The sequence below is a fragment of the Lingula anatina genome, chromosome 4 (genome assembly GCF_051362555.1).
Source record: "Lingula anatina isolate TDL-2025a chromosome 4, LinAna3.0, whole genome shotgun sequence".
Lineage (NCBI taxonomy): Eukaryota > Metazoa > Brachiopoda > Lingulata > Lingulida > Lingulidae > Lingula > Lingula anatina.
In genome coordinates, this window is record NC_141770.1 from 23,263,333 (window position 1) to 23,288,782 (window position 25,450).

The 25,450-nt window shown below is 37.2% G+C and overlaps 3 protein-coding genes across 7 annotated transcripts in view; 2 read left to right on the forward strand and 1 right to left on the reverse strand.

Annotated features, from left to right (window-relative positions):
* The first annotated feature begins 89 nt into the window (after positions 1 to 89).
* Positions 90 to 9,033, forward strand: LOC106169578 (solute carrier family 15 member 4-like). Of its 2 annotated transcripts, XM_087011287.1 has the most exons (10): positions 94 to 483; positions 1,198 to 1,296; positions 2,255 to 2,298; positions 3,266 to 3,402; positions 3,734 to 3,933; positions 4,965 to 5,140; positions 5,375 to 5,564; positions 6,277 to 6,444; positions 7,288 to 7,419; positions 7,809 to 9,033. In XM_087011287.1, exons 1-10 carry the CDS (start codon positions 291 to 293, stop codon positions 7,964 to 7,966), a joined length of 1,497 nt encoding a protein of 498 aa, XP_086867413.1. In that variant the 5' UTR covers positions 94 to 290; the 3' UTR covers positions 7,967 to 9,033. The 2 variants fall into 2 exon arrangements, with proteins under 2 accessions (XP_086867414.1, XP_086867413.1); XM_087011288.1 differs by lacking the exons at positions 7,288 to 7,419; positions 7,809 to 9,033 and adding an exon at positions 6,968 to 7,274 and having other exon boundaries at positions 90 to 483.
* Positions 9,034 to 10,342: 1,309 nt separating this feature from the next.
* LOC106169562 (solute carrier family 15 member 4) lies at positions 10,343 to 20,678 on the forward strand. 2 transcript variants are annotated; one of them, XM_087011293.1, is made up of 10 exons: positions 10,343 to 10,556; positions 11,905 to 12,003; positions 13,325 to 13,368; positions 13,854 to 14,002; positions 14,380 to 14,579; positions 16,227 to 16,402; positions 16,615 to 16,669; positions 17,428 to 17,595; positions 19,148 to 19,279; positions 19,711 to 20,678. In XM_087011293.1, exons 1-10 carry the CDS (start codon positions 10,397 to 10,399, stop codon positions 19,866 to 19,868), a joined length of 1,341 nt encoding a protein of 446 aa, XP_086867419.1. In that variant the 5' UTR covers positions 10,343 to 10,396; the 3' UTR covers positions 19,869 to 20,678. The 2 variants fall into 2 exon arrangements, with proteins under 2 accessions (XP_086867419.1, XP_086867418.1); XM_087011292.1 differs by having other exon boundaries at positions 10,347 to 10,556; positions 16,615 to 16,810.
* Positions 20,679 to 20,702: 24 nt separating this feature from the next.
* The window catches only part of LOC106169579 (uncharacterized), a 33,326-nt gene continuing 28,578 nt past the window's right edge, over positions 20,703 to 25,450 (reverse strand). For 2 of the 3 annotated variants that reach the window (XM_087011290.1, XM_087011291.1), the window contains exons 6-10: positions 24,830 to 24,989; positions 24,298 to 24,436; positions 23,927 to 24,069; positions 22,396 to 22,576; positions 20,703 to 21,921 (exon numbers count right to left, since the gene is read on the reverse strand). In XM_087011290.1, coding sequence (XP_086867416.1) covers positions 21,298 to 21,921; positions 22,396 to 22,576; positions 23,927 to 24,069; positions 24,298 to 24,436; positions 24,830 to 24,989 — 1,247 coding nt within the window. In that variant the 3' untranslated portion in view covers positions 20,703 to 21,297. The remainder of the gene's footprint in view (positions 21,922 to 22,395; positions 22,577 to 23,926; positions 24,070 to 24,297; positions 24,437 to 24,829; positions 24,990 to 25,450) is intronic. The other variant, XM_087011289.1, reaches the window with a different exon arrangement.

A 25,450-nucleotide genomic window follows, 5' to 3' on the forward strand; every position in this document is an offset into this window, starting at 1 on the left:
AGAGAACAATCAATAAACATTTTCAAGGAATTTGATAAATACCCCCCCCCCCCAAGTTTTAGTAGGCTACATTTTACAGTGTGGATTTTTGAATCTGAAGATGCATTCCTAATAATTCCTGTTATCCAATATCTTAACTTCGGTTTTTCTTGCATCACAAGGAGGTTTTAGAGGTTTTGTGATAAAATTCTTTGTTTTAATATGCGTTTGTTCTAATAGCGAAGAATGGAGGGCAGTGACGCAGAGTGTCCGTCACAGTTGACCCGGTAGTGATAGATGGACGCCTCAAAATGGCGTTTTCTAAATCAGCTTTGCTGGTACTTCTGGCATTAATGTGTGAGCGGGCTGTCTATTTTACAGTCGAAAACTATGTAAATGATTTATGGACCAAGGCTTCAAATTCAAGTAACACCATATGCAACACACTACAGGAGAACAACTACACAACCAATGATGCAGTATTTGCACATATGATGTTTGTAGGTAAGTGGTAAAAAAAAAAAAAATGATTGACGACGTGATTGATGATGTGACTTGTCTTTTTTAAACCTTTTTCTGTCGGTTTGATCATCTGTCTGACTCTCTGTCCGTCTGTCTTCTCCAGTGGTGCTTATATATCCCTTGCCTGTTTGTTTGCTGTTCATCTCTTTGTCTCTCTGGACATTAAGAAAAGCATTTTGTACGCCTGATATGGGGTTTCTTATTAAATAAGTAACATAATTCGTTTACCAATAGACAATATAACGTGAAAAATACTTTGACAAAATGTTCATAACAGTACTTGTTTATTTTGGAAAAAAAAAAACGGTTTGGATATCTAAGCTAAATTTTTCAATGTACTTTGCCTAACGTCAGCCGACGAAGAGGGCGTATTAATATTGTCTAATTGGGGCTCTATAACTCTTATCTGTTTTGCAAAACCTGCTTGATATTTATTTAAACTGACTAGTCACTGACATTTAACGCAAGGTGCGTCATTTTTAACTGTCCTTATCTCTATGGCTCATATTAACTATGACGTAAGTCACGTTTGTACCCTTGTTCTGAACGCAATGCGGTTACATGTATCATCAACAATAGATATACAGTTTTTGTGTACTAAAATATACATGCGTAGTATTATTTTCACAGAACTCCCTTATTATCAACACACGACGACATAATCTTTTAACTTGATAATCAGTACTCTTTTGCCAGGTGCATCAGCGTGTTTTGGAATATTTGGTGGGGCCTTCGCTGATGCATTTCTTCATCCAATTCCAACGCTGGGAGCAGGGTATGTTGTCCTCAGTATAGGTAAGTATGACAGTTACAATAATGCGTGCAGCTCGCATTTAACGAAATGATATACACTGGCGAATCCGGGGCCTTTATAAGTTGGAGAGGAAGGGTATTACATGTGAAAAAGGGGTAATTTCTTGTCTGGGTCTAACTCGTCTCATTCGTTATACCGCATTTAATTCTAAGTTATATTTAATTTTTATGGTGACTGGCGAAAAGCAGTGGCCTCTTAATCAAGAGAGAGTCACGTGCTCGCTGCCCCTCGTCCCCCCCTCGCCAATACACTATTGGATGTAGATGCATTTATTGTGGCGTACATAAAATATATCAAAAACATAAATTGTGTATGAAGAGTCTTACAAACATTGAGAACATTTTTTTGTTAAACACATTGTCAAACACAATGGATATATACGCTCATTAAAACCTCAATCTTAGGTTACATTTGCCACGGGCGCCTCACGATGAATTACTATATGTTTTTCCGTGTATTTTTTGCACATATTATGTTTCCACGTGTTTTGTTGAGTATGTCTACATGTGGGTGCCGTGCTAAATCGGGCTCTCCTTTGAACAGTGATCACACGATGGGAGTCCTTTTAATCTCCATGAAGATGCCGTATAGCGACATAGGCCTTTGTCCTTCTTGAAGATTGACACGTTGTTGATGCAGCCCGTAGGTTTTTTTTATCAACCACATGACACAAAACCTACGGGCATACGGTTTGAAAAAGTTGTCAAAAGTTCAAAAAAGGCTACGGGGGTCTTAAATCCATACGGACTTCCCGGTTCACCGTCCACCTCCGCACAGACGTATGCCAAAAAAGACATTACATTGCATGGCAAATGTGACCGAGGCTTTAATAGTCTTAAAAATGACAGACACTTATACATATACATATACACGCGCGCGCTTGCATGCACACCCCAAATCTCTTTGGTTGTGTCTTGAGTACATTATTTTCATTCTCAGGTCTTGTTCTTCTGGAGTATGCTGCATATGAAGCTGAGACAAATGTAATGTTAAAGTAATCCGATAAAGTTTCATTTGTTTTAACAAATGATTTAAAAATTATTTATATTATTTGATATATGGTACATATATTTCTCAAGAATTGTCTATTGTAATTAAACGGAATTTCATTTAATTAAATACATCTTTGTTACAGAGACTTATGCATTTGTTGTTATGTACTGTATGTATTTTTACCTGTGAACGCTTATTTACAAAGGATATTCGGAAGCATATTAAATATTGTAAAATTTAGTATAAAATGTTGTAAAAAATTCCTGTTAAACTTCCAGATAGTAAATTAAATTATCATCAATTTATATCAAACTTCATTTTCTTCCCAATGCTCTTTTTTTCTCACTAACCAAACTATCATATGCATAAAATTATCCACATTTCCTGTAAAACCTTTTCAAAACAATTACAGCATTCGTAATCCCAGCCTGTTGCATTCAGGATTAAAATGTGGTAGTGGTGCCTAACCATTGATTATAATTATTTGATACGTTTTGATTTTCACGTGCATGACTCAATGTACACAACGCATATTATAATAAATTATTCCAAAATTTCATTTGAACATACATGTGCATTGAACAGAATCAGTTTAACATGCAGGTCCTATATGTGAGAGTTTTGTTTGGTGCTTCTTCACATGATGAGTCAAGTTGTTTTATGAGAAATGTCTTCTGTCTATATTATTTATATATTATTTATATATTTGAGACAAAATGTTAAGGTAGAGTCAAGATAAATTCTGTATAACATTTATGAGAACTTGGAGCATTTTATCAATCGGAGAAAATAAACTGTTCTATGAACTCGAAAATTGCCTTTTTTTAATTTCACATTATGGCTCTGACATACGATAAGTGTATCCCTTCTGTGGACCAGGGACAAAAGAACGCCATGTCCACAAATACAGTATATGAGAAATATAGTTATTTTTAATTTGTTTACGACATATTGCAGCCTTCAGCCGCCAGAGACCTTGTCTTAACAGGACTTGCGACTACAGGTTTGGGACACGGTTGTATTGGGGCTGTCTTGCCGGTAGTGGGCGCTGCACAAGTGCCGGACAAAAATAATCGCAGACGATTTATTCACTGGTACTAACGACACGCATTTTTAAAAACTAATTGCATCTGTTATTAATATGATATTGCTTCTCATGATGCTTATCGTCAATATTTAATGTGTGAAACGAACATTTGCAGTTATGTTATCTACCGGTAGTAACGTAAATTGCGTTTAAAATACTTCTCACGATGTGTGTCTTTCTGGCTAAACATCATTTGTGCATAACCTATTGAAATACATTCCGTTATCTAATAAATCAGGTGTTCAAGCAAACATCGTATAAGGGCACCCTGTAATGATTTATTTGACATGTATAAATAAAGCCGATATATGATTACCAACACGCTTCATCATTCACAGGTATTACGTATGGAGAAATGTCGGGGCCATCATCGCTGACACATCACGCGCTGTCTTTGTCCAGTACGAAATCGAGTTCCACATTAAGTATTTGATAGCTCCGGTTTCAGGCGCTCTATCTGACATACTAGTTTTGGCGGCCATTTTGGTCAGAAAAAAGCCGCCGGAAGAAAACCCGCCGCACTCCACCTGCAATGAAGGTAAGTTGACTGTCACTGAAAAAGTGACTTTCATGCTGTATATGCACTACTTATAGTAGAAGACTTACGAGTTTCACGTGGTCCCACTTATATAGCTACTATCACCATCAGCATCATTATCACCAACATCATTCTTCGCCCTTTGCGAAACGACATTCTCAAACCCAGGCCTACCCAACTACCAGACTCGGCACCGAATGATCCTGAATTCACCGGTAGATCGGACCACACTACCCGTTTTCAAGGTGTGTATCAGATCGCATTTCACAGTGTCAGACGCGACACCGCTCTTGCCTTGTACGCGATGTGATAGTGATGATTCTCAGCGAGGTTGAAAAGTATTGCATCACCACTTAAAATTTGTTCGGGGTATGATACTGTGAAATGCGATCTGATACGTAGGCCTACCTTGAAAACGGGTAGTGTGGTCCGATCGACCGGTGAATTCAGGATCATTCGGTGCCGAGTCTGGTAGTTGGGTAGGCCTGAAACCAACGTTGCATCTGTCTCATTATTCCTTGTGCACTTGTTTGCACTAGCATTTGGTCTCAGAACAGTGTCATGCATAATGGTGATTATCTGATCATGAATGGGTTACATTAGTCTACATTTGGTCTTCCTCCCTTGGCCTTACCACAAGTAGTGTTCAAAATGTAAGACTGGGTTCCCATTCCTAGCTCGATCTAACAGGGTCGATCCACCTCCGGGGGGTTTCTCGCTAAATTGCTTTCAGCTGAAGCTGCTACACGATAATTAATTACCCCCTAGCAGCTCGAGACAGACATCTAAGCCGCTTAAGTTGATTGCAATTTAGCGAGAATCCCGTCAGAGATAAATCGCTTCACAGTTAGTACGATAGGGTCTGGGAATGGTCCCTAAGCTTCTGGTTACAATAAAATGCGGGCACTGTAGTTGTTATCAAATAACACCATTGTTAATTTAGCATAACACCTTCATGTATTTACCCTATACAGTACTTCTGTAGTATATAAACATGCATATTATACCGGTACATTTGTTTAACATTACAGGTACAACGCTGCCTAATGTTTTGTCATCGGCGTTTCAATTATGCAGAAAAGGGTGCCTGTTGAGTACATCATATCGTGGAAGGGAAAATATGTCACGGGGGTCGAATTTAAGAGCAGTTCTTAGGATTCTGTTGGTTAATTCTGCTGTCGTTGGATTTGGATTTCTTTACTTCCCGGTATGATGAAATCACTAAATCAACACAGCAATCAATAAAGTATCGATCTATCGCTCAAACAATTAATTGTAAATCAAGTAAAACCGACATTTCTTTCTCCTCCCCTCCATTTAGTCCTTACAGCTCAGTCATTTCTTTCACAGATAGATCATGACTACGAATTCTGATCAAACTCAATTTGCCAACAATTTATTTCAATTTTGAATTGCAGTTCCTTACCATGTAATTTTTCAGATGATTACATTATACGAGTTGCAAGCATTTGGGCTTAACGGAACTGTGGCTGGGCACCCGTTTCCATCTCCTTCAACTCAGCTTATCTTGTTTAATGAGGTTGTGGTCGTTTTTGTCATCCCTTTTACTCTCTACTGTCTTTATCCACGGATATGTCCCCGCGGCGGACCGCATTATATAACAAAGACATGTAAGTATTGAAAACATGTTGTTATATGCAATTTCGCAATTAAGTCGTACAGAAAGTCAATATATATATATATATATATATATATATATATATATATGTTTAGTTCATCAAAATGCACTCAACGTAAAAAAAATGATAAATGATTAAAACTGTTAAAACGGAAATGCAGCTGCTATTTGAAATTCATGATAATCGATTTTAAGTATAAATTTATTTTTTATCAGGGCTATATTTAGAGACTTTTTATTCCAACATACTGTATATTCTATTTCAAATGAAAGAACACTACGTAGAAATGCAGTTACTCCGAATAACAAAATATTTTTTTTACAGTTTATGCCCTGAGTTCAAGAATAACCTGTCTTTTTTATTTTAGGAATGACCTGTCTTTTTTATTTTAGAACTGATAATGATTATGGGATTTTTAAAGTATCTTTAAAAAAAACTACATTCTAAAGTTTTTATGAACAATATCTTCTAACCCCTTTTTGTGTTTTAGGACATATTCATTATATCACTTAATTTTATGTCAATACTGTGGTAATTTGTAGTATTGAAAAAGATCACATGTTAAGGTTAATTTGAATTTCATAGTGCATATAACTGTAAAGCGCATTTCGTTTAACAAACTGTATACATGTATAATTGGCATAACAATTCGCATGACTAATGCTCTATTTAAGAAATAAACCTTACTATCATTTTTTCTTAGGTATTGGCATGGTCTTCTCCGTCATATCTGGGTTTGTCGCCATCATGCTAGAGACAGTTCGGAAAAAAGACAGCGAAAACAACCACGGCTATTCCACAATCAGTATATTTGCCCAAGGACCTCAATATAGTTTGATTGCACTCGCTGAAGTTTTTACAGAGCTTACAGGTACTCTTACACATGTCTTTTCCTCTATATTTTTCAATCGTATTTCGCCATTCTTGTCAAGCAGCACGACTAGAAACACGGCAACATTCGACACGTGTTCAAGCAGCTCACTAGTGGTTATATTTTTTTCTAAGCTGCAGCTTGGTTTTTTCCTCTTCAACTGAAGTCAGCATGTTAACCTATGGTCATAATGTTTGTAAAGTTCGTAAACGTGTACTGTATATATGGCGGTCATTTGGGCCAACATGAAATACTCCGTTCACAGGTTCCGATACCGTCCTCCTCGTACCTAATAGCCGATCATTTTTTGTGTGATATGCTTCGTTAACATATTTTATCCGAACGTAGTATCACTTTAAAATACCGATGATGTGAAGACAGAAATTCACATATTCGTCCACGTCATCCAAAGAAACCTTTCTGTTCACGGCTTAAATCGTGGCCACTTGACTCCGACCCTTGGCTCCAACAGATTGAAATTAAAAGAATTACAACGTATTTGTTAACTTGATACATTTTGCAGGTACATGTACAGTACACATCATATTTCCTTATATAGGGTTTGGCAGTGTGTGTTTGTTTTTGTGTGTTATTGCTGTTGGTGGTGTTGACGTGGGGGTGTTAGAAAGGAAGTACGAAGGAAATTGGTCGGATTTTTTTGGTCAGCATGTTATCAATACATATGTATAAAAAACAGCTACAGGGGTTACAAAAGTATTACACCATCATTAATGTGCTATGTGATATGGGGGACCCATTCGTAAAAATTAAGTGATTTGCGGTTTATTTTATGCTCAAAACATAATATATAAAAGACAGAAGAAAACCTGTGCATATTTTCAGTGATGGAGTACTCTTATATGGAGGCCCCCGATGGTATAAAGTGCTTTAGCATGGGCCTACACCAGGCGGCGCTGGGCCTTTCATACTTGATTGCAGTTGGAATTGAAGCGTTGGTGAGAAAAACTCGGCCAGGTAAGATGTCTATCATGAATATCGAACATATTCTACGGGGCCATTGTACCATTTGGCATAGGCAACTGGTAAATAATGAAACAGTGATGTTATTCTAAAATGGGTCTAACCTGTGATCGACATTTCCAAATAGATGTAATACTTCTTAACAAGATTTGGAATTTATACGATTAATTTGTTTCATCACGTTTCGTTCATCTCAATCCTGTACGAAAGAACCTATACTAGTATATAGAAGTGGTCGCAAGCATAAATAATGTCTTTGAAAACATGTTATTAAAATTGCCATTGTTTGATTATACGAAAATTAAAATTTGTTTAGGTTACAGTTAAGGCAAGTCACTGTATGTTATAATTATAGATAATAAATTGTTTTTCTTTCTTTGTAGACTGGCATTTGTCTGATTTAGGGGACATCTGTGGTGGCGATTCTCAATTGGAAAGTTTTCTGGGTATATTGGTCCTGTTAAGCGTCGTTTTTTCTCTTATCTTCCCTATGGTCACAAGAATTCCAAAGAAAAGACCAGGCTACACCAGACTGAGATGAAATATAAATATAAGGGTCTATGGTGAAATTGGCAGATCTGCATCTACATGTATTGCAAATTATATTTGTTTCAGTAACAATGGTGCATGGATGATCCAAACCTGTGTCCTTCATTCTGCATGCATTTTATCATTTCTTGCGATAATGTACCAGTCCTCAATACAACGAAGACGATGTTGTTATACATAGGCCTACTGTATGTACATGCACTTGCAGTTGCCAACATAAAATAACTGTAGGTGAAGAACTTCCCAAAACAAGATCCGCATTATCAATTACCGTAATTAATTACTTAGTTTCCTATTTCTTTGGCAATTTATTCACGAAAGCACTATTTCACACACACGGATAAAAGGTTAATCATGCCAAGAACGGCGCATACAAGAGAAAATATTATCACTATTGACGAAAAGTGTATAGAAGAGTAAGTTGCAAATACGAAACAATTAAGATCACTTTATGTTTTAACTGACAGACATTCTAGAAACATACTGTGCTTGCATTATATTAAATAGACGTTGAATGTGATCTTTTGTCGTTACCGCAGATGACGCTGTGATTTGTTAGCAGAACAAAAGTCTTGAAACTTTACTTCCTTTATTTAACTTAAAATTGTCCTGAATTGAAAAGGTTATTAAAAAAGTGACCCCTGGACTATTAGAATGTCTCAGCGGCATCCTGCGGAAGTAATGTACAGTATTAAATTTCTGAAACGCACTGCTTATACCTGCCAAATTTTGAGCAAGACATAGCGAGCGCATTGTGCTCTATTCTTTTAATCCATCACAGTTTTTGACATTTGCTGGAACAGACCACATTAAGCGAATGGGATATAAGATGGTGACCGCCGTAACTGTGAAATTCAGTTTCTTTTTCTGTAGAAATTTAATGCTTTTATCATCTTATCTTCAACTACTATAACAACCAACAATAGTGCATATTACGTAAGATTCAAAAGTACAGATGCAAAGAGAAAATGTGATCAAATGGATTGGCAATTTGCGGTCTTACGATGTTGAAGAGGAATAGCATTGTTAAATAAACAGAGTGACGTTGTTTGTTTTTAATTGGCTGTTGGTTGTAAAGCTGATAGGTTTCCCTACGAATCCAAATTTCGCAACAGGGACCCACAATCAAGATATAAAAATTGTTGCGAATGGCGTCACATTAGACACACCATGTGATGTGTCGAATGTGACGCCATTCGTAAGATTGTGTAAAGTAAATTATAACGGCAAGGTAATGGTGTAGTTTAGAGGTAAGTTTCAGGTTATCTCTGAAACTCAGAGTGATATTGAGGAGCACAATCAATGAATATTTAAAAACAATTTGATAATCATAATCCCACCCATGTTAAGTACATTTTTCAAAGTGGGTTTGTGATTCATGAATTGATCTTGAAAGGCGACAGTTGAGCGGTAGTGAAAAACGTTTTACCCCCGTACAAAATGCATGCCACGAAAAAGGACTGACGGTTGAGGCATCTGGCAGAAACCTGGAGAAATGGAGCTAATGGAGGAGGCCTTTATTTATGTGCAAGGCCATGAAAGTACATGCTGATACCATCTGTTTCATGGTCAGGCCAAGAGACTAATACGTGGTGTGTTGAATGTGACACCATTCGCAACAAACGCAATCATTAGTTAGAGTCTCACAAGGCCCGTAATTACAATATTCATGTTGAAAAATTTTCATTGCCTGCTTTATGTTGGATCTTAGCTTGGGCCAACGTGTTATTTGACAGTCAGCAGGTTTCTGACGAAAACTACCGTACATGTTTGAACTCATGGCAGCCTCTCGCGATTTCTCCAACTCATTTTATCAATCGGTACTGTACCTGTCGTTTTCAAAGGCAGATAAAGATTTTTTGCTTGTTAGCCTTCCAAAGTTTGTAACTATAACAATTTTTAGTATTTGACATTTTATTCAATTTAATCATTTATGTGTCAGGCACGTAGGATGCAAACATTAAGTGGGGTGTGTGGGATGGGGTGAGGGGTGGGGTAAAAATTTATGGTGATGTCTGATGGGGGATTCCCCTCATCCCCTTTTTATCTGCGCTTATTACTGAATTGGTTACTACGTGACTTAACTACCTGACTAAACTTCATCCCCGGCTCCTGATAAGAAGGTATTCTATCACTGTGCAGCGTACTTTTACATCCTTGGAGATGCGTGCCTATTAATTCGTTTTAAGTGTCGGGGTACTTATCAATAGCTGACAGAATTTTTTAATATCTTAACTTAAATTTCACTTTAATTAATGCAACAACGAGGGTTTTGCATCAGAAGGAGGTTTAAAGGGTTTTCTGATAAAATTCCTTGTTTTATAAATATGCAATTGTTCTAATAACAGTAACGCAGTGACGCGGTGTGTCTGTCAAAATTGACCCGGTAGTTTTTTAGTGATAGATAGATAGACGCCTCACCATGGCGTTTCCTAAATCAGCTTTCCTGGTACTTCTGGCATTAATGTGTGAGCGGGCTGCCTATTTTACAGTCGAAAACTATGTAAATGAATTATGGAATATGCCTTCAAATTCAAGCAACACAACAGATGGTGCAGTGATTGCACATATGATGTTTGTAGGTAAGTAATGAAAATAAGAAAATGATTGTCAACCGGAAGATGTTATGTAACCAGTAGCTTCTGCCCTTTTTTTACGTTTGTCTGTCTGTCTGTCTGCCTGTCTGTCTGTCTGTCTACTGCAATGGCGATTATTTGTCCCCTGCCTGTCCGTTTGTTTTCTGTCCATCATTTTGTCTCTTTGGACATTTAGAAAAACATTTTGTATGCATGAGATGGGGTTTCTTATTTCATAGAGTAATATAACTCGTGTACAATATTTCGTGATAAATACTTTGACAAAATGTTTATACGCAGTACGTGTACATTTTGGCATAAAAACGGTTTGGATTACTAAGCTAAATTTGTCAATTGCACTTTGCTTAACGTCAGTGGACAAAGAGGACCCTAACAATATTGTTGAATTGGGGCTCTATAACTCTTATCTGTTTGGCAAAACCTGTTTGATATTTATTTAAACTGACTAACCAGATTTAACGCGAGGTGCGTCATTTTTAACTGTGCTTATCTCTATGCTCGTAATAACTATGACGTAAGTCACGTTTGCCCCCTTGTTGTGAAGGCAATGTGGTTATCATCAACAGTAGATTATATAGTTTTTGTATACTAAAATATACATGCATAGTATCAATTCTCACAGACCTCCATTAATTATCAACCTACAACGACATAAACTTTAAGGTCCCTGTCACATTTATTTGGAATCAGCAGTAATCAAGCAGAATGAGCCTGAATGTAAAATTTTCAAAATTCGCACCACATTCGGGGAGAAATTTTAAAGTGACCTAAATTCTTGTAAAAATACCGTTGGAATACTCAGAATGCGCTTCGAATCCGCCTGGAATGAATTGTGCACATTTCGGGTGTATTACATGTAGCTGTCAAATGCAGCTTGAATGTAATTAAAACACACCAGTAATATCGATGTCAGAATGCAGTCAGAATATTTAGAATACACTTTGAATCCTGCACGAGTGTAGTTCGATTGTTGGTCGAAATAGAATTTCGGCCAGCAACCGAGATGTATTCGAGTTGCATTCCATCTCATTTGAGGCACATGCAGAACATTCTGGCAGGATTTGTAGTGTCTTGCCATTTCGGTTTTCCCTCAAATGCGATTAGAATGTTTCGAATGCTGTTGGAATGCCGTAAGAACATTAAAAATGTACTCATAGTACAGTTAGAATACATTTGGAATGCCATTCGATATTTCTCCACTTGGAATGCACTTCGAAAGTTTTTTGCATGAGCAAAACATTCGGGCCGGCCACAAGAATGGGTTAAATATCCAGGAATGTACAAAGAATTCTCATTAACTTGAATATCGCTTTAATAAGTACTCTTTTGCCAGGTGCATCAGCGTGTTTTGGGATATTTGGTGGGGCCATCGCTGATGCATTTCTTCATCCAATTCCAACGCTGGGAGTAGGGTATGTTGTCTTCAGTATAGGTTAGTATGACACTTACAATACTGTGTGTATCTCGAATTAAATGAAATGATATACACTGGCAAACCCGGGATTTTAATAAGGGGGAGAGGAAGTGCATTAAATGTGAAAAATACCACCAAAGACGAAGATAATTTAACTGTTATATATAGAGTTCAAATATTGACTTGGTTTATATCGCCCCCCCCTTGTTATACTGTATTTTATCTTAAGTTATTTATTTAATTTTTATGGAGACGGGAGAGAAGCAGTGGCCTCGAAAGCTAAGCGTGAGCCACTTGCTCGCTGTGCCGCCCTCTCTCCAATACGCTTTTGGATTAAGCTGTATTTACTGTAGCGTACATAAAGATATCAGAAACATAAATTGTGTATAAAGAGTCTTACAAACATTGAAAACCTTTTTTTTTGTCAAACACATATATACGCTCATTAAAGCCTTCAGCTTTGGTTACATTTGCCACGGACGCTGTACGATGAAATAGCATATGGTTTTCCGTGCAATTTTTGGGGGGCATAATATGTTTGACGGGCTTCGGTGTATGTTAAAGGGATAATAACTCTTTGTATGAGATCTATATTTCGCAAATAAAACATTGTGAATAACTCATAGAAATATAATATATTCTGTTTTACCACAAAAACGGCAGTTATAGCTATTATTCTGATATCTGAGCTTGTCTTTAGACCACGTGACCTCCATTGATGGCTATACTCTGCTATAATCTCTTAAGAGATTTTAACAAAAAACCAAACTTTTTAGAAAAAAACCAGGGACTAACTTTGAATGTAAAAATGGATTCATTAATCATTGGTAAGTATGGGAAAATTGTTGTTTACTCCAGGAAAATTCATTTTTTGGCCGAAACGAAGAGTTATTATGACTTTAATATTATGAAGAGGTGCCGTGCTAAATCAGTCTGTCCTTTGAAAAGTGATCATACGCAGAGATGGAGTCCTTTCGATCTCAGTGCAGATGCCGTATATCATCCGTACGTCTTTCTTGAAGATTGATACGTCGTTGATGCGGTCCACGTGGGTTTTATTCAACAACCACGTGACACAACACCTAAGGCACAAGATCAGAAAAAAAGTTTCGTCTTGAAAAAATCGTGTTAAATCTATTTTAGGCCCTACCCGGTTCTCTGCCCGCCTCCGCACAGATGCTGCGCGAAAATAGACGCTTTGCGGATATCGCACCGCATGGCAAATGTGTCCTAGGTTTTAATCTTAAAAATGACACATACATGCTTATATACACACGTACGCGTGCGCACACCTTAAACCATATTGGTTAAGTATTGAGAATATTATTTTCATTCTCAGGTCTTGTTCTCCTGGAGTGTGCTGCATCTGAAGCTGAGACAAATGTAATGTGAAAGTAATCCGATAAAGTTTCATTTGTTAAATGGTTTATATTAATTAGATATATGGCACATGTATTTCTCAAGAACTGTCTATCATATTTTAACGGAATTTCATTTGATTGTTACTGAAACACAGAAGCATTTCCTTGCGAGCTTAACCAATATTCCCATAGAACTCAATATGGCAGTGTTCGTAATCACAGCTTGTTGTATCCAGGTCTAAAATGTGATAATGGTGACCACGCATTAATTATTTGATACGTTTTGATTTTTATGTGCATTGGCTTAACAGTATACAACGCACATTAGATTATGATAAATAATTCCAAAATAAATTTAGGAAAATGAACTCTTCTATAAACTCGAGAATTGTTTTTTAAAAGTTTGTTTGGCTTTGATATATAATAAGTATACCCCTTTGTGGACAAGGGCAAAGGAAAGCTATACCCAAAAATATATGAGAAATATAGTTTCTTTTTTGCGTTTAGGATATATTGCAGCCTTCGGCCGCCAGAGACCTTGTCATAGCAGGACTTGTGACTACAGCTTTAGGACAGGGTTGTATTGGGGCTGTCTTGCCGGTAGTGGGCGCTGCACAAGTGCCGAACGAAAATAATCGCAGACGATTTATTCACTGGTACTGACGCCATGCATTTTTAAAAAAACTATTTGCATCTGTTATATATATATATATATATATATATATATATATATATATATATATATATATATATATATATGATATTGCTTTTCATGATGCTTATCGGTAACATTCAAGGTGTGAAATGGACATCTGTACGTTTTGTTATCCAGTAACATAAACTACGTTTAAAATGTTTTCCAGGATGAATGCCTTTTTGGCCAACTACATGTATAATTCGTACGTCACGTTTTGGAATATGTTTCGTTATCTTACCTATCAAGTATTCAAGCACACATCGTATACTGATACCCTCTCTTGGCTTGTATGAATGAAGCCGACCAATGCTTACTAACAAGCTTCATCATTCACAGGTATTACGTATGGAGAAATGTCGGGGCCATCATCGCTGACACATCACGCGCTGTCTTTGACAAGGTCGAAAGCCAGCTCTACGTTAAGAATTTGATAGCTCCGGTTTCAGTCGCTCTATCTGACATACTAGTTTTGACGGCCATTTTGGTCAGAAAAAAGCCGCCGGAAGAAAACCCGCCGGACTCCTCCTGCAATGAAGGTAAATTGACTGTCACTGAAAAATAGTTTCCATGATAGAAATGCGCTACTGATTGTAAAAGACTTACGATTTTCATGTTGCCCCACTAATGTACCTCATCATCATCATCATCATCACCAACATCATTCTACGCCCTTGGCGGAATGACAACAGCAGCGACAAACTGTTGCCTCTATCTCATTATTCCTAGTATCTCATTCGGTCTCAGAACAGAGTCATTCATAATGGTGATCGACTAATCATGAATCAGTTACATTAGGTCTGCCTCCCTTGGACTTCCCAGAAATAGTATCAAAGATATAAGAAGAAAAATAAAAAAGAGTAAGACTGGGTTCCCATACCTAGATCGATCTAACAGGATCGTTCCATCTCCGAGGGGTTTCTCGCTAAATTGCTGTCAGCTTAAGCGGCTTAGATGTCTGGCACGCCTACTGAAGCTGCTAAACGGTAATTAATTACCCAGTAGCAGCTGCAGTAAGCGTGACAGACATCTAAGCCGCTTAAGTTGATTGCAATTTAGCGAGAATCCCCTCGGAGATAGACCGATCCACAGTTAGTGCGATAGGGTCTGGGTACGATATTTGGATCGATGTATCTCCCTGGGGAGTCTCACTAATTTGCTATCAAGTTAACCGGTTTAAATGCCTGTCACGTCTAGTAAAGCTGTTGAGGAATAATTATCTTTACCCCCTAGATGATTCGGTAGGCGTAACAGACAATTAAGCCGGTAAGTTAATAGCAATTTAGTGAGACTCCCCAGAGAGTTAGACCGATCCAGATGGATCGATCTAGGCATGAAAACCCAGTCTAAGCTTCATCGTCAATTAAGCATTGATTCTACATTTATTTAACCTGTGCACTACTACACAGACCTACACAGGATCGTTCCATCTCCGAGGGGTTTCTCGCTAAATTTTTCCCTGACCTACACTATGATGAACCCCTGAACCTGGCAAATATGTGCACTTTAGAAAAACGAAGGGAAAATCTGTGCAAAACTTTCTTTTACAAAATGACTGAATCCTCTGACAAATTGAATCACATCTTAATTGAGCATTCCAATCGTCTTTTAAGATCTAGCAATAGATACAAAGTGCCAAAATTTAAGACCGACAGATTCCGATGCTCTTTTATTCCATATGCACTTTTAAATTTCCAATAGTATTATGCTGTTTTTTATCCTAAGTACATTAATTTTAAAGTTCAGTAAGCAGTCTTTTAACTCAGTTTTATTCATGCAAATATTCATTTTATTATCATTATAATTTTTTTCAACATTCTATGTACAACTTGAACCCACTGGGTTGCAATCTTAATAAATTATTATTATTATTATTATTATTACACACAATGGACAATAGAAGTGTCACCCCTGAATCAGAGTATTCAAAGTTATAATGCCTGGTCTACTTATAATGTGACTAATGAGTGTAAAACCGCTGTACCACGGAATTGTATTGTTGGTCTTTTTGTGAAATTTGATGTTAATAAAATTATACCAGGAGCATATCATTCCACAGTCATTTATCTCCCCCAAAGTATTGGTTCAGTAGGCGTGACACTTCTATTGTCAAGTGTGTGTAGTATATAGCCTACATGTACCAGTAAACATGCATATTATTCCGGTACATATGTTCTACATTCCAGGTACAGCGCTGCCTAATGTTTTGTCATCGGTGTTTCAGTTATGCAGAAACGGGTGCCTGTTGAGTACATCATATCGTAGAAAGGAAAATATCTCACGACGGTCGAATTTTAGAGCAGTTTTTAGGATTCTGTTGGTTAATTCTGCTGTCGTTGGGTTTGGATTTCTTTACTTGCCGGTATGATAAAACCAATCAGCCAACCCAGTTACCGATTAAACATCGATTAATCGTTCCACTAACTTACAGTTAATTATACAAAAACAACTTCTCTCTCTCTCATATCATTTTTCAGATTAAATCAAGACGAATAATTCTGAAAGCAATTTGCCAACAGTTTATTTCATTTTTGAACTACAGACTCAATTTCTTAGCATCTATTTTCTTTTCAGATACTTACAGTCTACGAGATGCAAGCATCTGGTCTTAACGGTAACATAACTGGGGGTGGGTTCGAGTTTCCATCTCCTTCGACTCAGCTTATCTTGTTTAATGAGGTCGTTATCGTTTTTGTCATCCCTTTTACCCTCTACTGTCTTTATCCACGAATATGGTCCCGCGGCGGACCGCATTATATATCAAAGACATGTAAGTATAAAAAATAAAAAATGCAACACGTTATATTCATTTTATATATATATATATATATATATATATATATATATATATATATATATATATATATATATATATATATAACTTCTGTTCATCAAAATGCCCAAAATGTAAACAGTGACTGATAAACGGTAAAATTATTAAAACAATTAGATGTAGCTGCTTTTTTAAATTCCTGAAAATCGTTTTAAATTAACATTTCATTTTTTATCAAAATTATTATTTTTTTCAGAGAAACTTTGTTTTAACAATTATTCTTTTTCAGTTGATAGAATACTACAAATGTAGTTACTGTGAATAACAAAATAGTTTTAGTTATTAGAGCCGATAATGATTTAGGCATTTTTAGGGCTCTTTCAAAATTTACATTTTAAAGTTCTTTTATGATTAATGCCTTTCAGCACCCTTTTTGCATTTTAGTACATGCACATTCAGCTTAATTTTATGTTAAGGTTGAATAATTTGTGGTATGTATCATATTTTAAGAAGGTTTAAATCTTATAGGTCATATAACTGTAATGTGCACATAATATATAGACTTACCATACTTTTTTCAAAAAATTAATATCATCATTATCATTGGTTTTTAGCTATTGGCGTGGTGTTCTCCATCATATCCGGGTTAGTAGCCATCATACTGGAGACAGTTCGGAAAAATTACAGCAAACACAACCACGGCTATTCCACAATCAGTATATTTGCCCAAGGACCTCAATATACATTGATTGCACTCGCTGAAGTTTTCACGCAGCTTACAGGTACTTTGATGCATATCTTTTCTTTTATTTTAAAATTATGTTTCGCCTTTCTTGCCAAGTATCACGAGGATGCTCAAGCAGCATATTTTTTCTCAGCTGCAGCTTGCTTTTTCCCCTTCATTTGAAATCAGCATGCTAACGTAACGCCTGTAAAGTCCATAAACGTGTACAGTATATATGGCGGTCATTTAGGCCAACATGAAATACTCGTTTCACAGGGTCTGATACCCGTCCTCTCGTACCTAAAAGATGATCATTTTTTATTCGTGATAAGTTTCATTTACATATTTTATCCGAAAGTAGTATCACTTTAGAATACCGAGGTTGTGAAGACTGAAATTCATATTTTCGTCCATGTCACTCAAAGAAACCGTTCTGTTCACGTCTTAAATCGTGACCATTGACTCCAACCCATGAATCCAACAGACTGAAAGTGATTCCGACTAATAAAATTGATTCACTTCACATGTCCACAGCATTTCTCCATATATATATATGGTTTAGCGGTGTGTGTGCTTTTGTGTGTTTGCTGGTGGCGGTGGTGGTGGCAGGGTGTTAGAAGGGAAGAACGTAAAAAACAACTACAGGGGGTTACAAAGTATTACGTCATCTGTGTGAATAACGTCCCATGTGACATGGGGGACCCGTTCGTAAAAAGTAATTTGCGGTTTATTACTCGCGTAACCAGTCATGAATTTTCATCCGTGTACACTATGAAGGGCGTCATCGAAGGTGCAGCGCCCTCAAGTTCTTACCTGCGGGAGCTTACAAATCAAGAAAAATTGTTTCTCTGATGGGGGGGGGGGGGGTATACATGGTATAGATAGAACACAGATAGCCGCCAGATATGGTGTGTCTGGTCCGACTGTATGCAGGGTTTGCAGAAGGAAAGAGGACGCTGGTGATGTCCAGAAGTCAACACAAAGTGGCTGCCCGAGGAAGACTGGTGCCAGAAAAAACAAGTATCTTTTTTATGCTGTCAAGACTTAGGGGGTTTGAATCGTTCAGCGAATTGGCTTTGCAGTGGTCGCGTAATTTGCAGGTTGAGGTCAGTAAAAAAGAACGCTGCATGCTACAGGAATTTGCCATAAGAAAAAAAAAACACTTATCACCTCTTTAAACAAACGAAGAAGATTGACTGCATGGGCCGCAGGTCATAACTGGCGCCATTTGGTATTTTCTGAAGAAACCATATTCACTCTTTTAACATGAATGGACAAGTGAGAGTATAGAGACATCACCCACTTCTTATCTGACACAGTATATGCATATCCTCACTAAACTGTCACTTTAATAACGGTTTAGGGGTACAGAATTGATAAACTGAGGTTGTTATATGGAAACCTAAAACACGGGTGTTACATTGACATTCTGGACTAATTTTAAAAAATCGACCTGGTGTTCACCTTCAAGCAAATGGTGCAGTACTTTTGTCACCCCCCCTGTAGCTTGCATGAAAGGACTTGCATATATCCCCTGCCGCCGCCTGTATAATGTCCATATGATAAAGACAGAAAATCAACGTCAGAAAATAACCTGTGCATATTTTCAGTGATGGAGTACTCTTATATGGAAGCCCCCGATGGTATTAAGTGCTTCAGCATGGGTTTACACCAGACAGCACTGGGTCTGTCATATTTTATTGCAGTTGGAATTGAGGCTTTGGTGAAAAAAACTCAGACGGGTAAGATAACCATCGTGAATATCGAACATATTATAATAGATCATTTTAAATCTTAGCTTAGAAAACTGATTATTAAATAACAAAACGGTGATGTTATTCGAAAATGGCTCTAACTTTTGATAGACATTCCCAATAAATGTGATGGTCTTCAACAAGATGTATGTGCTTATTTTGCAAATTTATAATTAGGGTTTATTTTGGAAGAATGCGCCAAATTTGTTTCATCACGTTTCGTTCATCTCAATCCTGTATGAAACCACCTATATATAAATGTGGTCGCACGCGTAAATAATGCCTTCGAGAGTATATTATTAAAATTGCCATTGTGTGATTATACGAAAATTAAAATTTGTTTAGGTTACAGTTAAGGCCAATCGCTGTATATAATAATTATAGATAAGAAATTGAAAATTATTTCCCTCTCTTTGTAGACTGGCATTTGTTTGAGGTGGTGCACATCTGTAGTGGCGACTCTCACTTGGAAAGTTTCCTGGGTATATTGGTGTCGTTAAGCGTCGTTTTTTCACTCATATTCCCACTGGTCACAAGAATTCCACAAGAAAGACCCGATTACATCAGACTGATATAGAATAAAAGAATTAGGGTCTATGGTGGAATTGGCAGATCTGCATCTACATGTACTGTAAACTATTCAGATTTCAGCAACAATGGTGCATGGATGATTCAAACCCGTGTCCTTCATACTGCTTGCAATTTTTTCATTTTTTTGCGATAATGTACCAGTCCTCAATACAACGAGGACGATGTTGGAATATACATATTGTATGTACACGTATACATGCAATTGCCCATATAAAAGAAATGTAGGTGATGAGCCCGACAAAATAAGATCTGCATTATCAATTACCGTAATTGTTTATTTTTAGGTAATTTGTACACGAAACCACTATTTCACACACATGGTTATAATGTTTCTCATGTGGATAACCGCCGTAACTGTGAAATTCAGTGTTCCTTTTCATCTCCAGAAGAACTATAATGACTTTTACATCTTATTTAAAGCTATTCTAACAACCAACAATAATGCATATTATATAAAATTCAAAATTAGAGATGCGGAGTGAAGATGTTATGGAATGAATTGCGGTCAAACGACTTTGAAGAGAAATTCCATTGTTTTTTGGTTGTAAAGCTGTGAAGTTTCCCGACAACTCCAAATTTCGCAACAGGGACAGACCCACAAACAAAGGGATGAAGGACACGTCTGCTAAGATACTTCATGGTATATTGCCGCTTCACGTCGCTCTTGTGACAGTTACATTGTCCTTTGTTTAAGCCTTATTTATTTTTGACGAGCGCTCCATTTCCTTGCCTGTAAGTCTCTGTTGCGAAATTCGGAGTTCTCGATATCTAAGTAAGGCACAAAAAAAAAAAAAAAAAAAAAAAAAAAAAGCATTTGTGATATTGCTCTATTTTATTTCAAATAAAACTAGCATATATCAATTTGTTCTCAAAAAGGCAGTTTAATAATGTCAAGCCCGACGGAAAAAGACTATTATCACTGTAGACTATACATATTGTGGCTCAAATTTATACAAATAAAAATCACAGCAAACTTGATAAAAACGGTGACGTTACAGCTACACTATGAGATAAAAATACTGATACAACATCTCTATTTACCTTGAACCATGTAAAGAGAAAACATTCGAGATAATCTTATTGCAGTCTTATTTTCGTTTTCAAAAGCGGAAATATATGTTTTATAATAATATATATAGGCCTATAAATCGATATTAGATATAATAATATAATAATTCTTTGGAAGGTAAATTACAAGAGGTGCCAAAGCCAGTAACAGGTCAATCAAATAAAGACAAGGGAAGACGATGTACATACATGTATAAGTTTGCCAGTTCTGTAGCCAACGCATAAGAAACATAAGAAGTCACAACCTAACACGGAAAATATGTTCCATATTTTCCTCACCAAAACCCGATGTAATTGACATTTAAATTTACTGTTTTTTAAATTGTTTGACCTTTCCACTGCTTAAATTAATAACGCACTTCAAAAGTCTCGGGTCCGGTGATCTGATAATTGATGTTCCTGTAGTTTTGCAAATCATTGCAACGGGTGCGATGAATCTCGTCAAACAGATTTTGCACAGCTTTTGGCAGGCGCTCATATTTCCCGAGGTCGGCCAGCTCATTAAAATAGTCCCATTGTAACGGGCCCATTAGGTGAGCGTGACGGTGGGCATATCCCTTTTTCAGTCGCCACTCAAACTCTCGTTGTTCTTCAGCCATCATGTTCTCCTTGGATGGAAGTTGATAAGTGCCGTCCAGTGTTGCCAAGATGAACTTGACGGTGTTGTGGAACTGTGGAAAGGGACAGAGCTTGGTGCAGATCCCAATGAAGAACAATGTAGGGAACTCGGTGTGAACAATATGCTTGTAAAGCGGTGTCACGCGGCCATCGTCGATATTAACGTGACAGTTGGCTGATAGGAAGGGAAAGCTGTAGTGATACCCCGTGCACAGTAGGAGAACATCGAATTCCAGTTTTTGTCCATTCTTCATCATACCGCCGTCGGCGGTGAGCTCGACTATGCCCGATGTCTGGCTGAGATTGTCCGGGAGACTTGTCGACAGGGCGGGTTTGTTGTGGCTCAGATACACCTGTAACGGCATTGAAATATGACTTGTTTTACAGATGCGTGCTCACTGACTTTGGCTATTATTCAGTAATACATACTTTCAACAGATATGACAGTATCTACAAATCTCTATTTTGTGCGTATTTTCTTTTCAGTACATACAGCCTTCCATATTTCCCACCGATTTCTGTAATTGATTCCCGCTCGTTACGTTTACCGGTTTATCTAAAGTTAAATTTTGCCCTATGCAGGCCCACCTTGTTATATTTCTAAATAAAACCTTGGGCGAAATTCGTTTTATTCGCCCAAAAATTGGTGTATCATATGGTGTCTCATACGGAGGGTATCTTATACTTTATATTCGCTGTCTTTCAGCAAGTTCATTGTGAAAAACAGTCATTGTGAATGGTTTTACTGATAAGTAAATCATAACGTCGTTTAAATGAAGATGAAGCAGATTCTGTGATAGTCTGAAAGGGATGAACCTCACACTGACCTGCTTTGCCTTGCTCGCCACCTCCAGGGCTATATCCTGACCCGAGGCACCGCATCCGACGCAGCAGACGACTTTATTGGCGAACGCCTCCGGAACACGGTAGTCGTGACTGTGGATCACCTGACCTTCAAATTTTGTGAGCGATCCGTTGAAATCTGGGATGAGCGGAACAGAGTAGTGGCTGAAATATAAATTATCATTATCATACACAGCATAGTTAATGATAAACGCTCCCTTTCTCTGCTTCTCTCTCTCTCTCTCTGTCTGCTAGCACGTAATTTATCAAATAGCACTCTGCGTTTGTCCCACGTTAGACGTCAGTAAACACAGTCATTTTTTTCGGGATTGTTAAAACACAGTCTCTCTCTCTCTTTCTCTCCCTCTCTATGCACGCGCGCGCAATATTGCTTGTGGGTGGCTTCAGTACTAACCATTTCATATTTTTGCTGTTTATAGTGCATTTTACAATGAAGTCGAGACCCAAATCCTTAATCCTTATACCTTAATCTAATTTATAATTCTACAGATAATAAATATTACACATTGTGTCTGGTGTACAGTTGATGAAACTTGTATGAATTTTAAAAAAATATTTCAAAACGTGAAAAGCAACACATTATATTTGAAAATAGATAGTAAAAATGATCATCTTAAAGTCTTCAAAACTAAACAAGAGAAAATATTACCTTAACTTATTTTAAGCAAGACATCTAAAATCCATCAAGTCCCCATCTGTGTAAGTTGACTTAACATTGAAAGATCTACATACATCAATAACCAACATCGGAGTCTGTAGGCCCTATCGTCGGCGTGAACATGTTGCATCAATTTATCAATATATGAAAGTCATTGAAAATTTAGTTTTTTTAAACTTTCTGAATTTATCTGCAATTGGGGTTCCAGGGAAGGGGGGTCTGCTGGCACGTGCCTCTCTTTAAGCTTACTAGACAATATCGCATATTTTTCATTGGACCTCTCCTGAAAGTATGATTTTGGTCTAACTAGTGCTTGACACTTAAAATGTATTTGCAACCAAAGTTGACCCGCGGACTAACAGATCCATGGCCCAAATGTGGCCGGCTCACTTAAAAGCTTGCAACGTAGCGCCCCCGGGAAATCAATTTAGTGCGTTTCAGGGGATTAGCTTTCAAGTGGGCCGGTCATGTTTAATCCTCTGTTCTGTTAGTCCGCGGATCAACTAGTTCTGAATGTGCCTTTAATTTATCCAGCTTCTTCAGAGTTATCTTGATAATCTTCTACTTTTAGTCATTTCGCTTTCCAGCTCCTAACAATTTAATTGTTCGCTGTCATTTTACGTAACACTTTGTTCAGGAAAATCTGTGAAAGGACGCTGCAGATAAACTGGTTGGTTAGGAATTTTCATCAAAAAATTTTAAACAGACACATATAACCTTTTTTTTTAGATTGGAGATGATGATTTAGTTCCCAAGTGTCCGCTATTTAATTTTGCGAATGTTTTTTTCTTTTTTATTCCCATTGTACAATACGCATTCTCCCCAAAACACCATACCCATTGCAAACAATCACAGCATCAGCTACAAAAGATGAATCGGAAGTGTCGTCTGCTACCCTAACGTCCTTGACCTTGATGTTCCACGTGACCCCACCATGCCCATCCTTTACTGGGTCCACGTGCTTCACTTCGGTCAAAAACTGAAAGAATCTTTAATACGTCCATTTCTCCACACTCAATTGATATTTACTTTAGAACATTAACATTCAACATTATTGGGTAAAGTTAAGAACGGACATAATATTCTGAATTCTATCTGATATTCCTTTTATATTATTTTTTCATACGTATATTTTTCATTGTCATCATAATTTCCTTTACCATTTAAACATTTTCCGATAAATTGTAGATTTTTTTTTAAATCTCACCTTAATGTATTTCTTGAGATTAAAATGGTCGGCATATTTCTCCAAATAATCCAGTACTTCTTCGTGTTTAAGGAATGATCGCCCATCCTTTTCAAACGGAAAATCTGGAAAGGCCATGGCTTCTTTCGGCAAATTGGTTCTGTGAATAAACATATTAAGAGCGATATTAATATTGATAAAATTTAAAAGCCGAAAAGGCGATCTGTTAGAGGGCTAAAATTGGTAAATGGGAAAATATACCAAAATTATGAAAACGCTGTTTTTTTAAAGATGTATTCATTTGCCTTTGTTTTAAAATCTATTCTAAAGATCTAATTCGGGTGGGAATATGGCAGCAGAAGAGGTGGGCTTACATCTCAAATAAAATTGTTCGTCCCCACCCTAACCTCATCTCAAACGCAATCTTGAAAAGTAGAAAATATATCTGTTACGTTCAGTACGCATCATTAGTATTGTTTTGTAATGGGTAGGGAAGCTTAAAATGAGGAATGTTTTGACGCAAGTGTTGCTCAGCTTAAACATTCATGTGTACCTGAGGTTTTTATACATGCTAGAATGAACCGGAAGTCCATACTGATCCGTCCCTACGTCATCGTTGTACACCCATGTTCCTCCAATGACCGCAGACTGCTCAAAGCACATGACCTCGAACACTTCCGGTCGGCAACTTGTGTGGCGCAGGGCAGCAAGACCTGGGAATTATGTTGTAATACGTAAAGAGTTATAATATTAAATGATATAGTCAGCCTCTTGTGTGATTTGAGTGAAGCAAAAAATTTCTTTTGTCAGTTTAGTTTATTTTTTCTGTCCTTATCTAAATGTTCGTAACTCCTACGGTGGTTTTTACATAAATGTTCATTGTATTAATTCAACAAGCAATGATTAAATATCGGTGAAATTGTTTGCAGATGGCGTTGAGTAGAATATAGAGAAGCTGGTGATTACACTGGTACATTGGAAGTAACAGGCGGCGCGTTGATCTTTTAATTTGATTGCATTCAGCGAGAGTCTCCATGGAGTTAGTGCACGCGCACTAGGTAGGGCGACCAAAGTCATTTTGTACGTCCCCCAAGCCAGAGCACAAGAAAGGTCAAGCTATGATTCTTGAGTAAGAGGATTTTATTATGCGAGAATTCCCGAATTATTAAGATAA

What these genes read in the sequence shown, in the direction of transcription:
- LOC106169578 (XM_087011287.1), top strand. Translation starts at nt 291, where the DNA reads ATGGCGTTTTCTAAATCAGCTTTGCTGGTACTTCTGGCATTAATGTGT. An exon ending in CATATGAAGCTGAGACAAAT is followed by an intron (nt 2,299 to 3,265) that starts GTAATGTTAAAG and finishes GACATATTGCAG; the next exon opens with CCTTCAGCCGCCAGAGACCT. An exon ending in CGCAGACGATTTATTCACTG is followed by an intron (nt 3,403 to 3,733) that starts GTACTAACGACA and finishes CATCATTCACAG; the next exon opens with GTATTACGTATGGAGAAATG.
- LOC106169562 (XM_087011292.1), top strand. Translation starts at nt 10,397, where the DNA reads ATGGCGTTTCCTAAATCAGCTTTCCTGGTACTTCTGGCATTAATGTGT. An exon ending in GTATGTTGTCTTCAGTATAG is followed by an intron (nt 12,004 to 13,324) that starts GTTAGTATGACA and finishes TTTCATTCTCAG; the next exon opens with GTCTTGTTCTCCTGGAGTGT. An exon ending in TTGGATTTCTTTACTTGCCG is followed by an intron (nt 16,403 to 16,614) that starts GTATGATAAAAC and finishes TTTTCTTTTCAG; the next exon opens with ATACTTACAGTCTACGAGAT.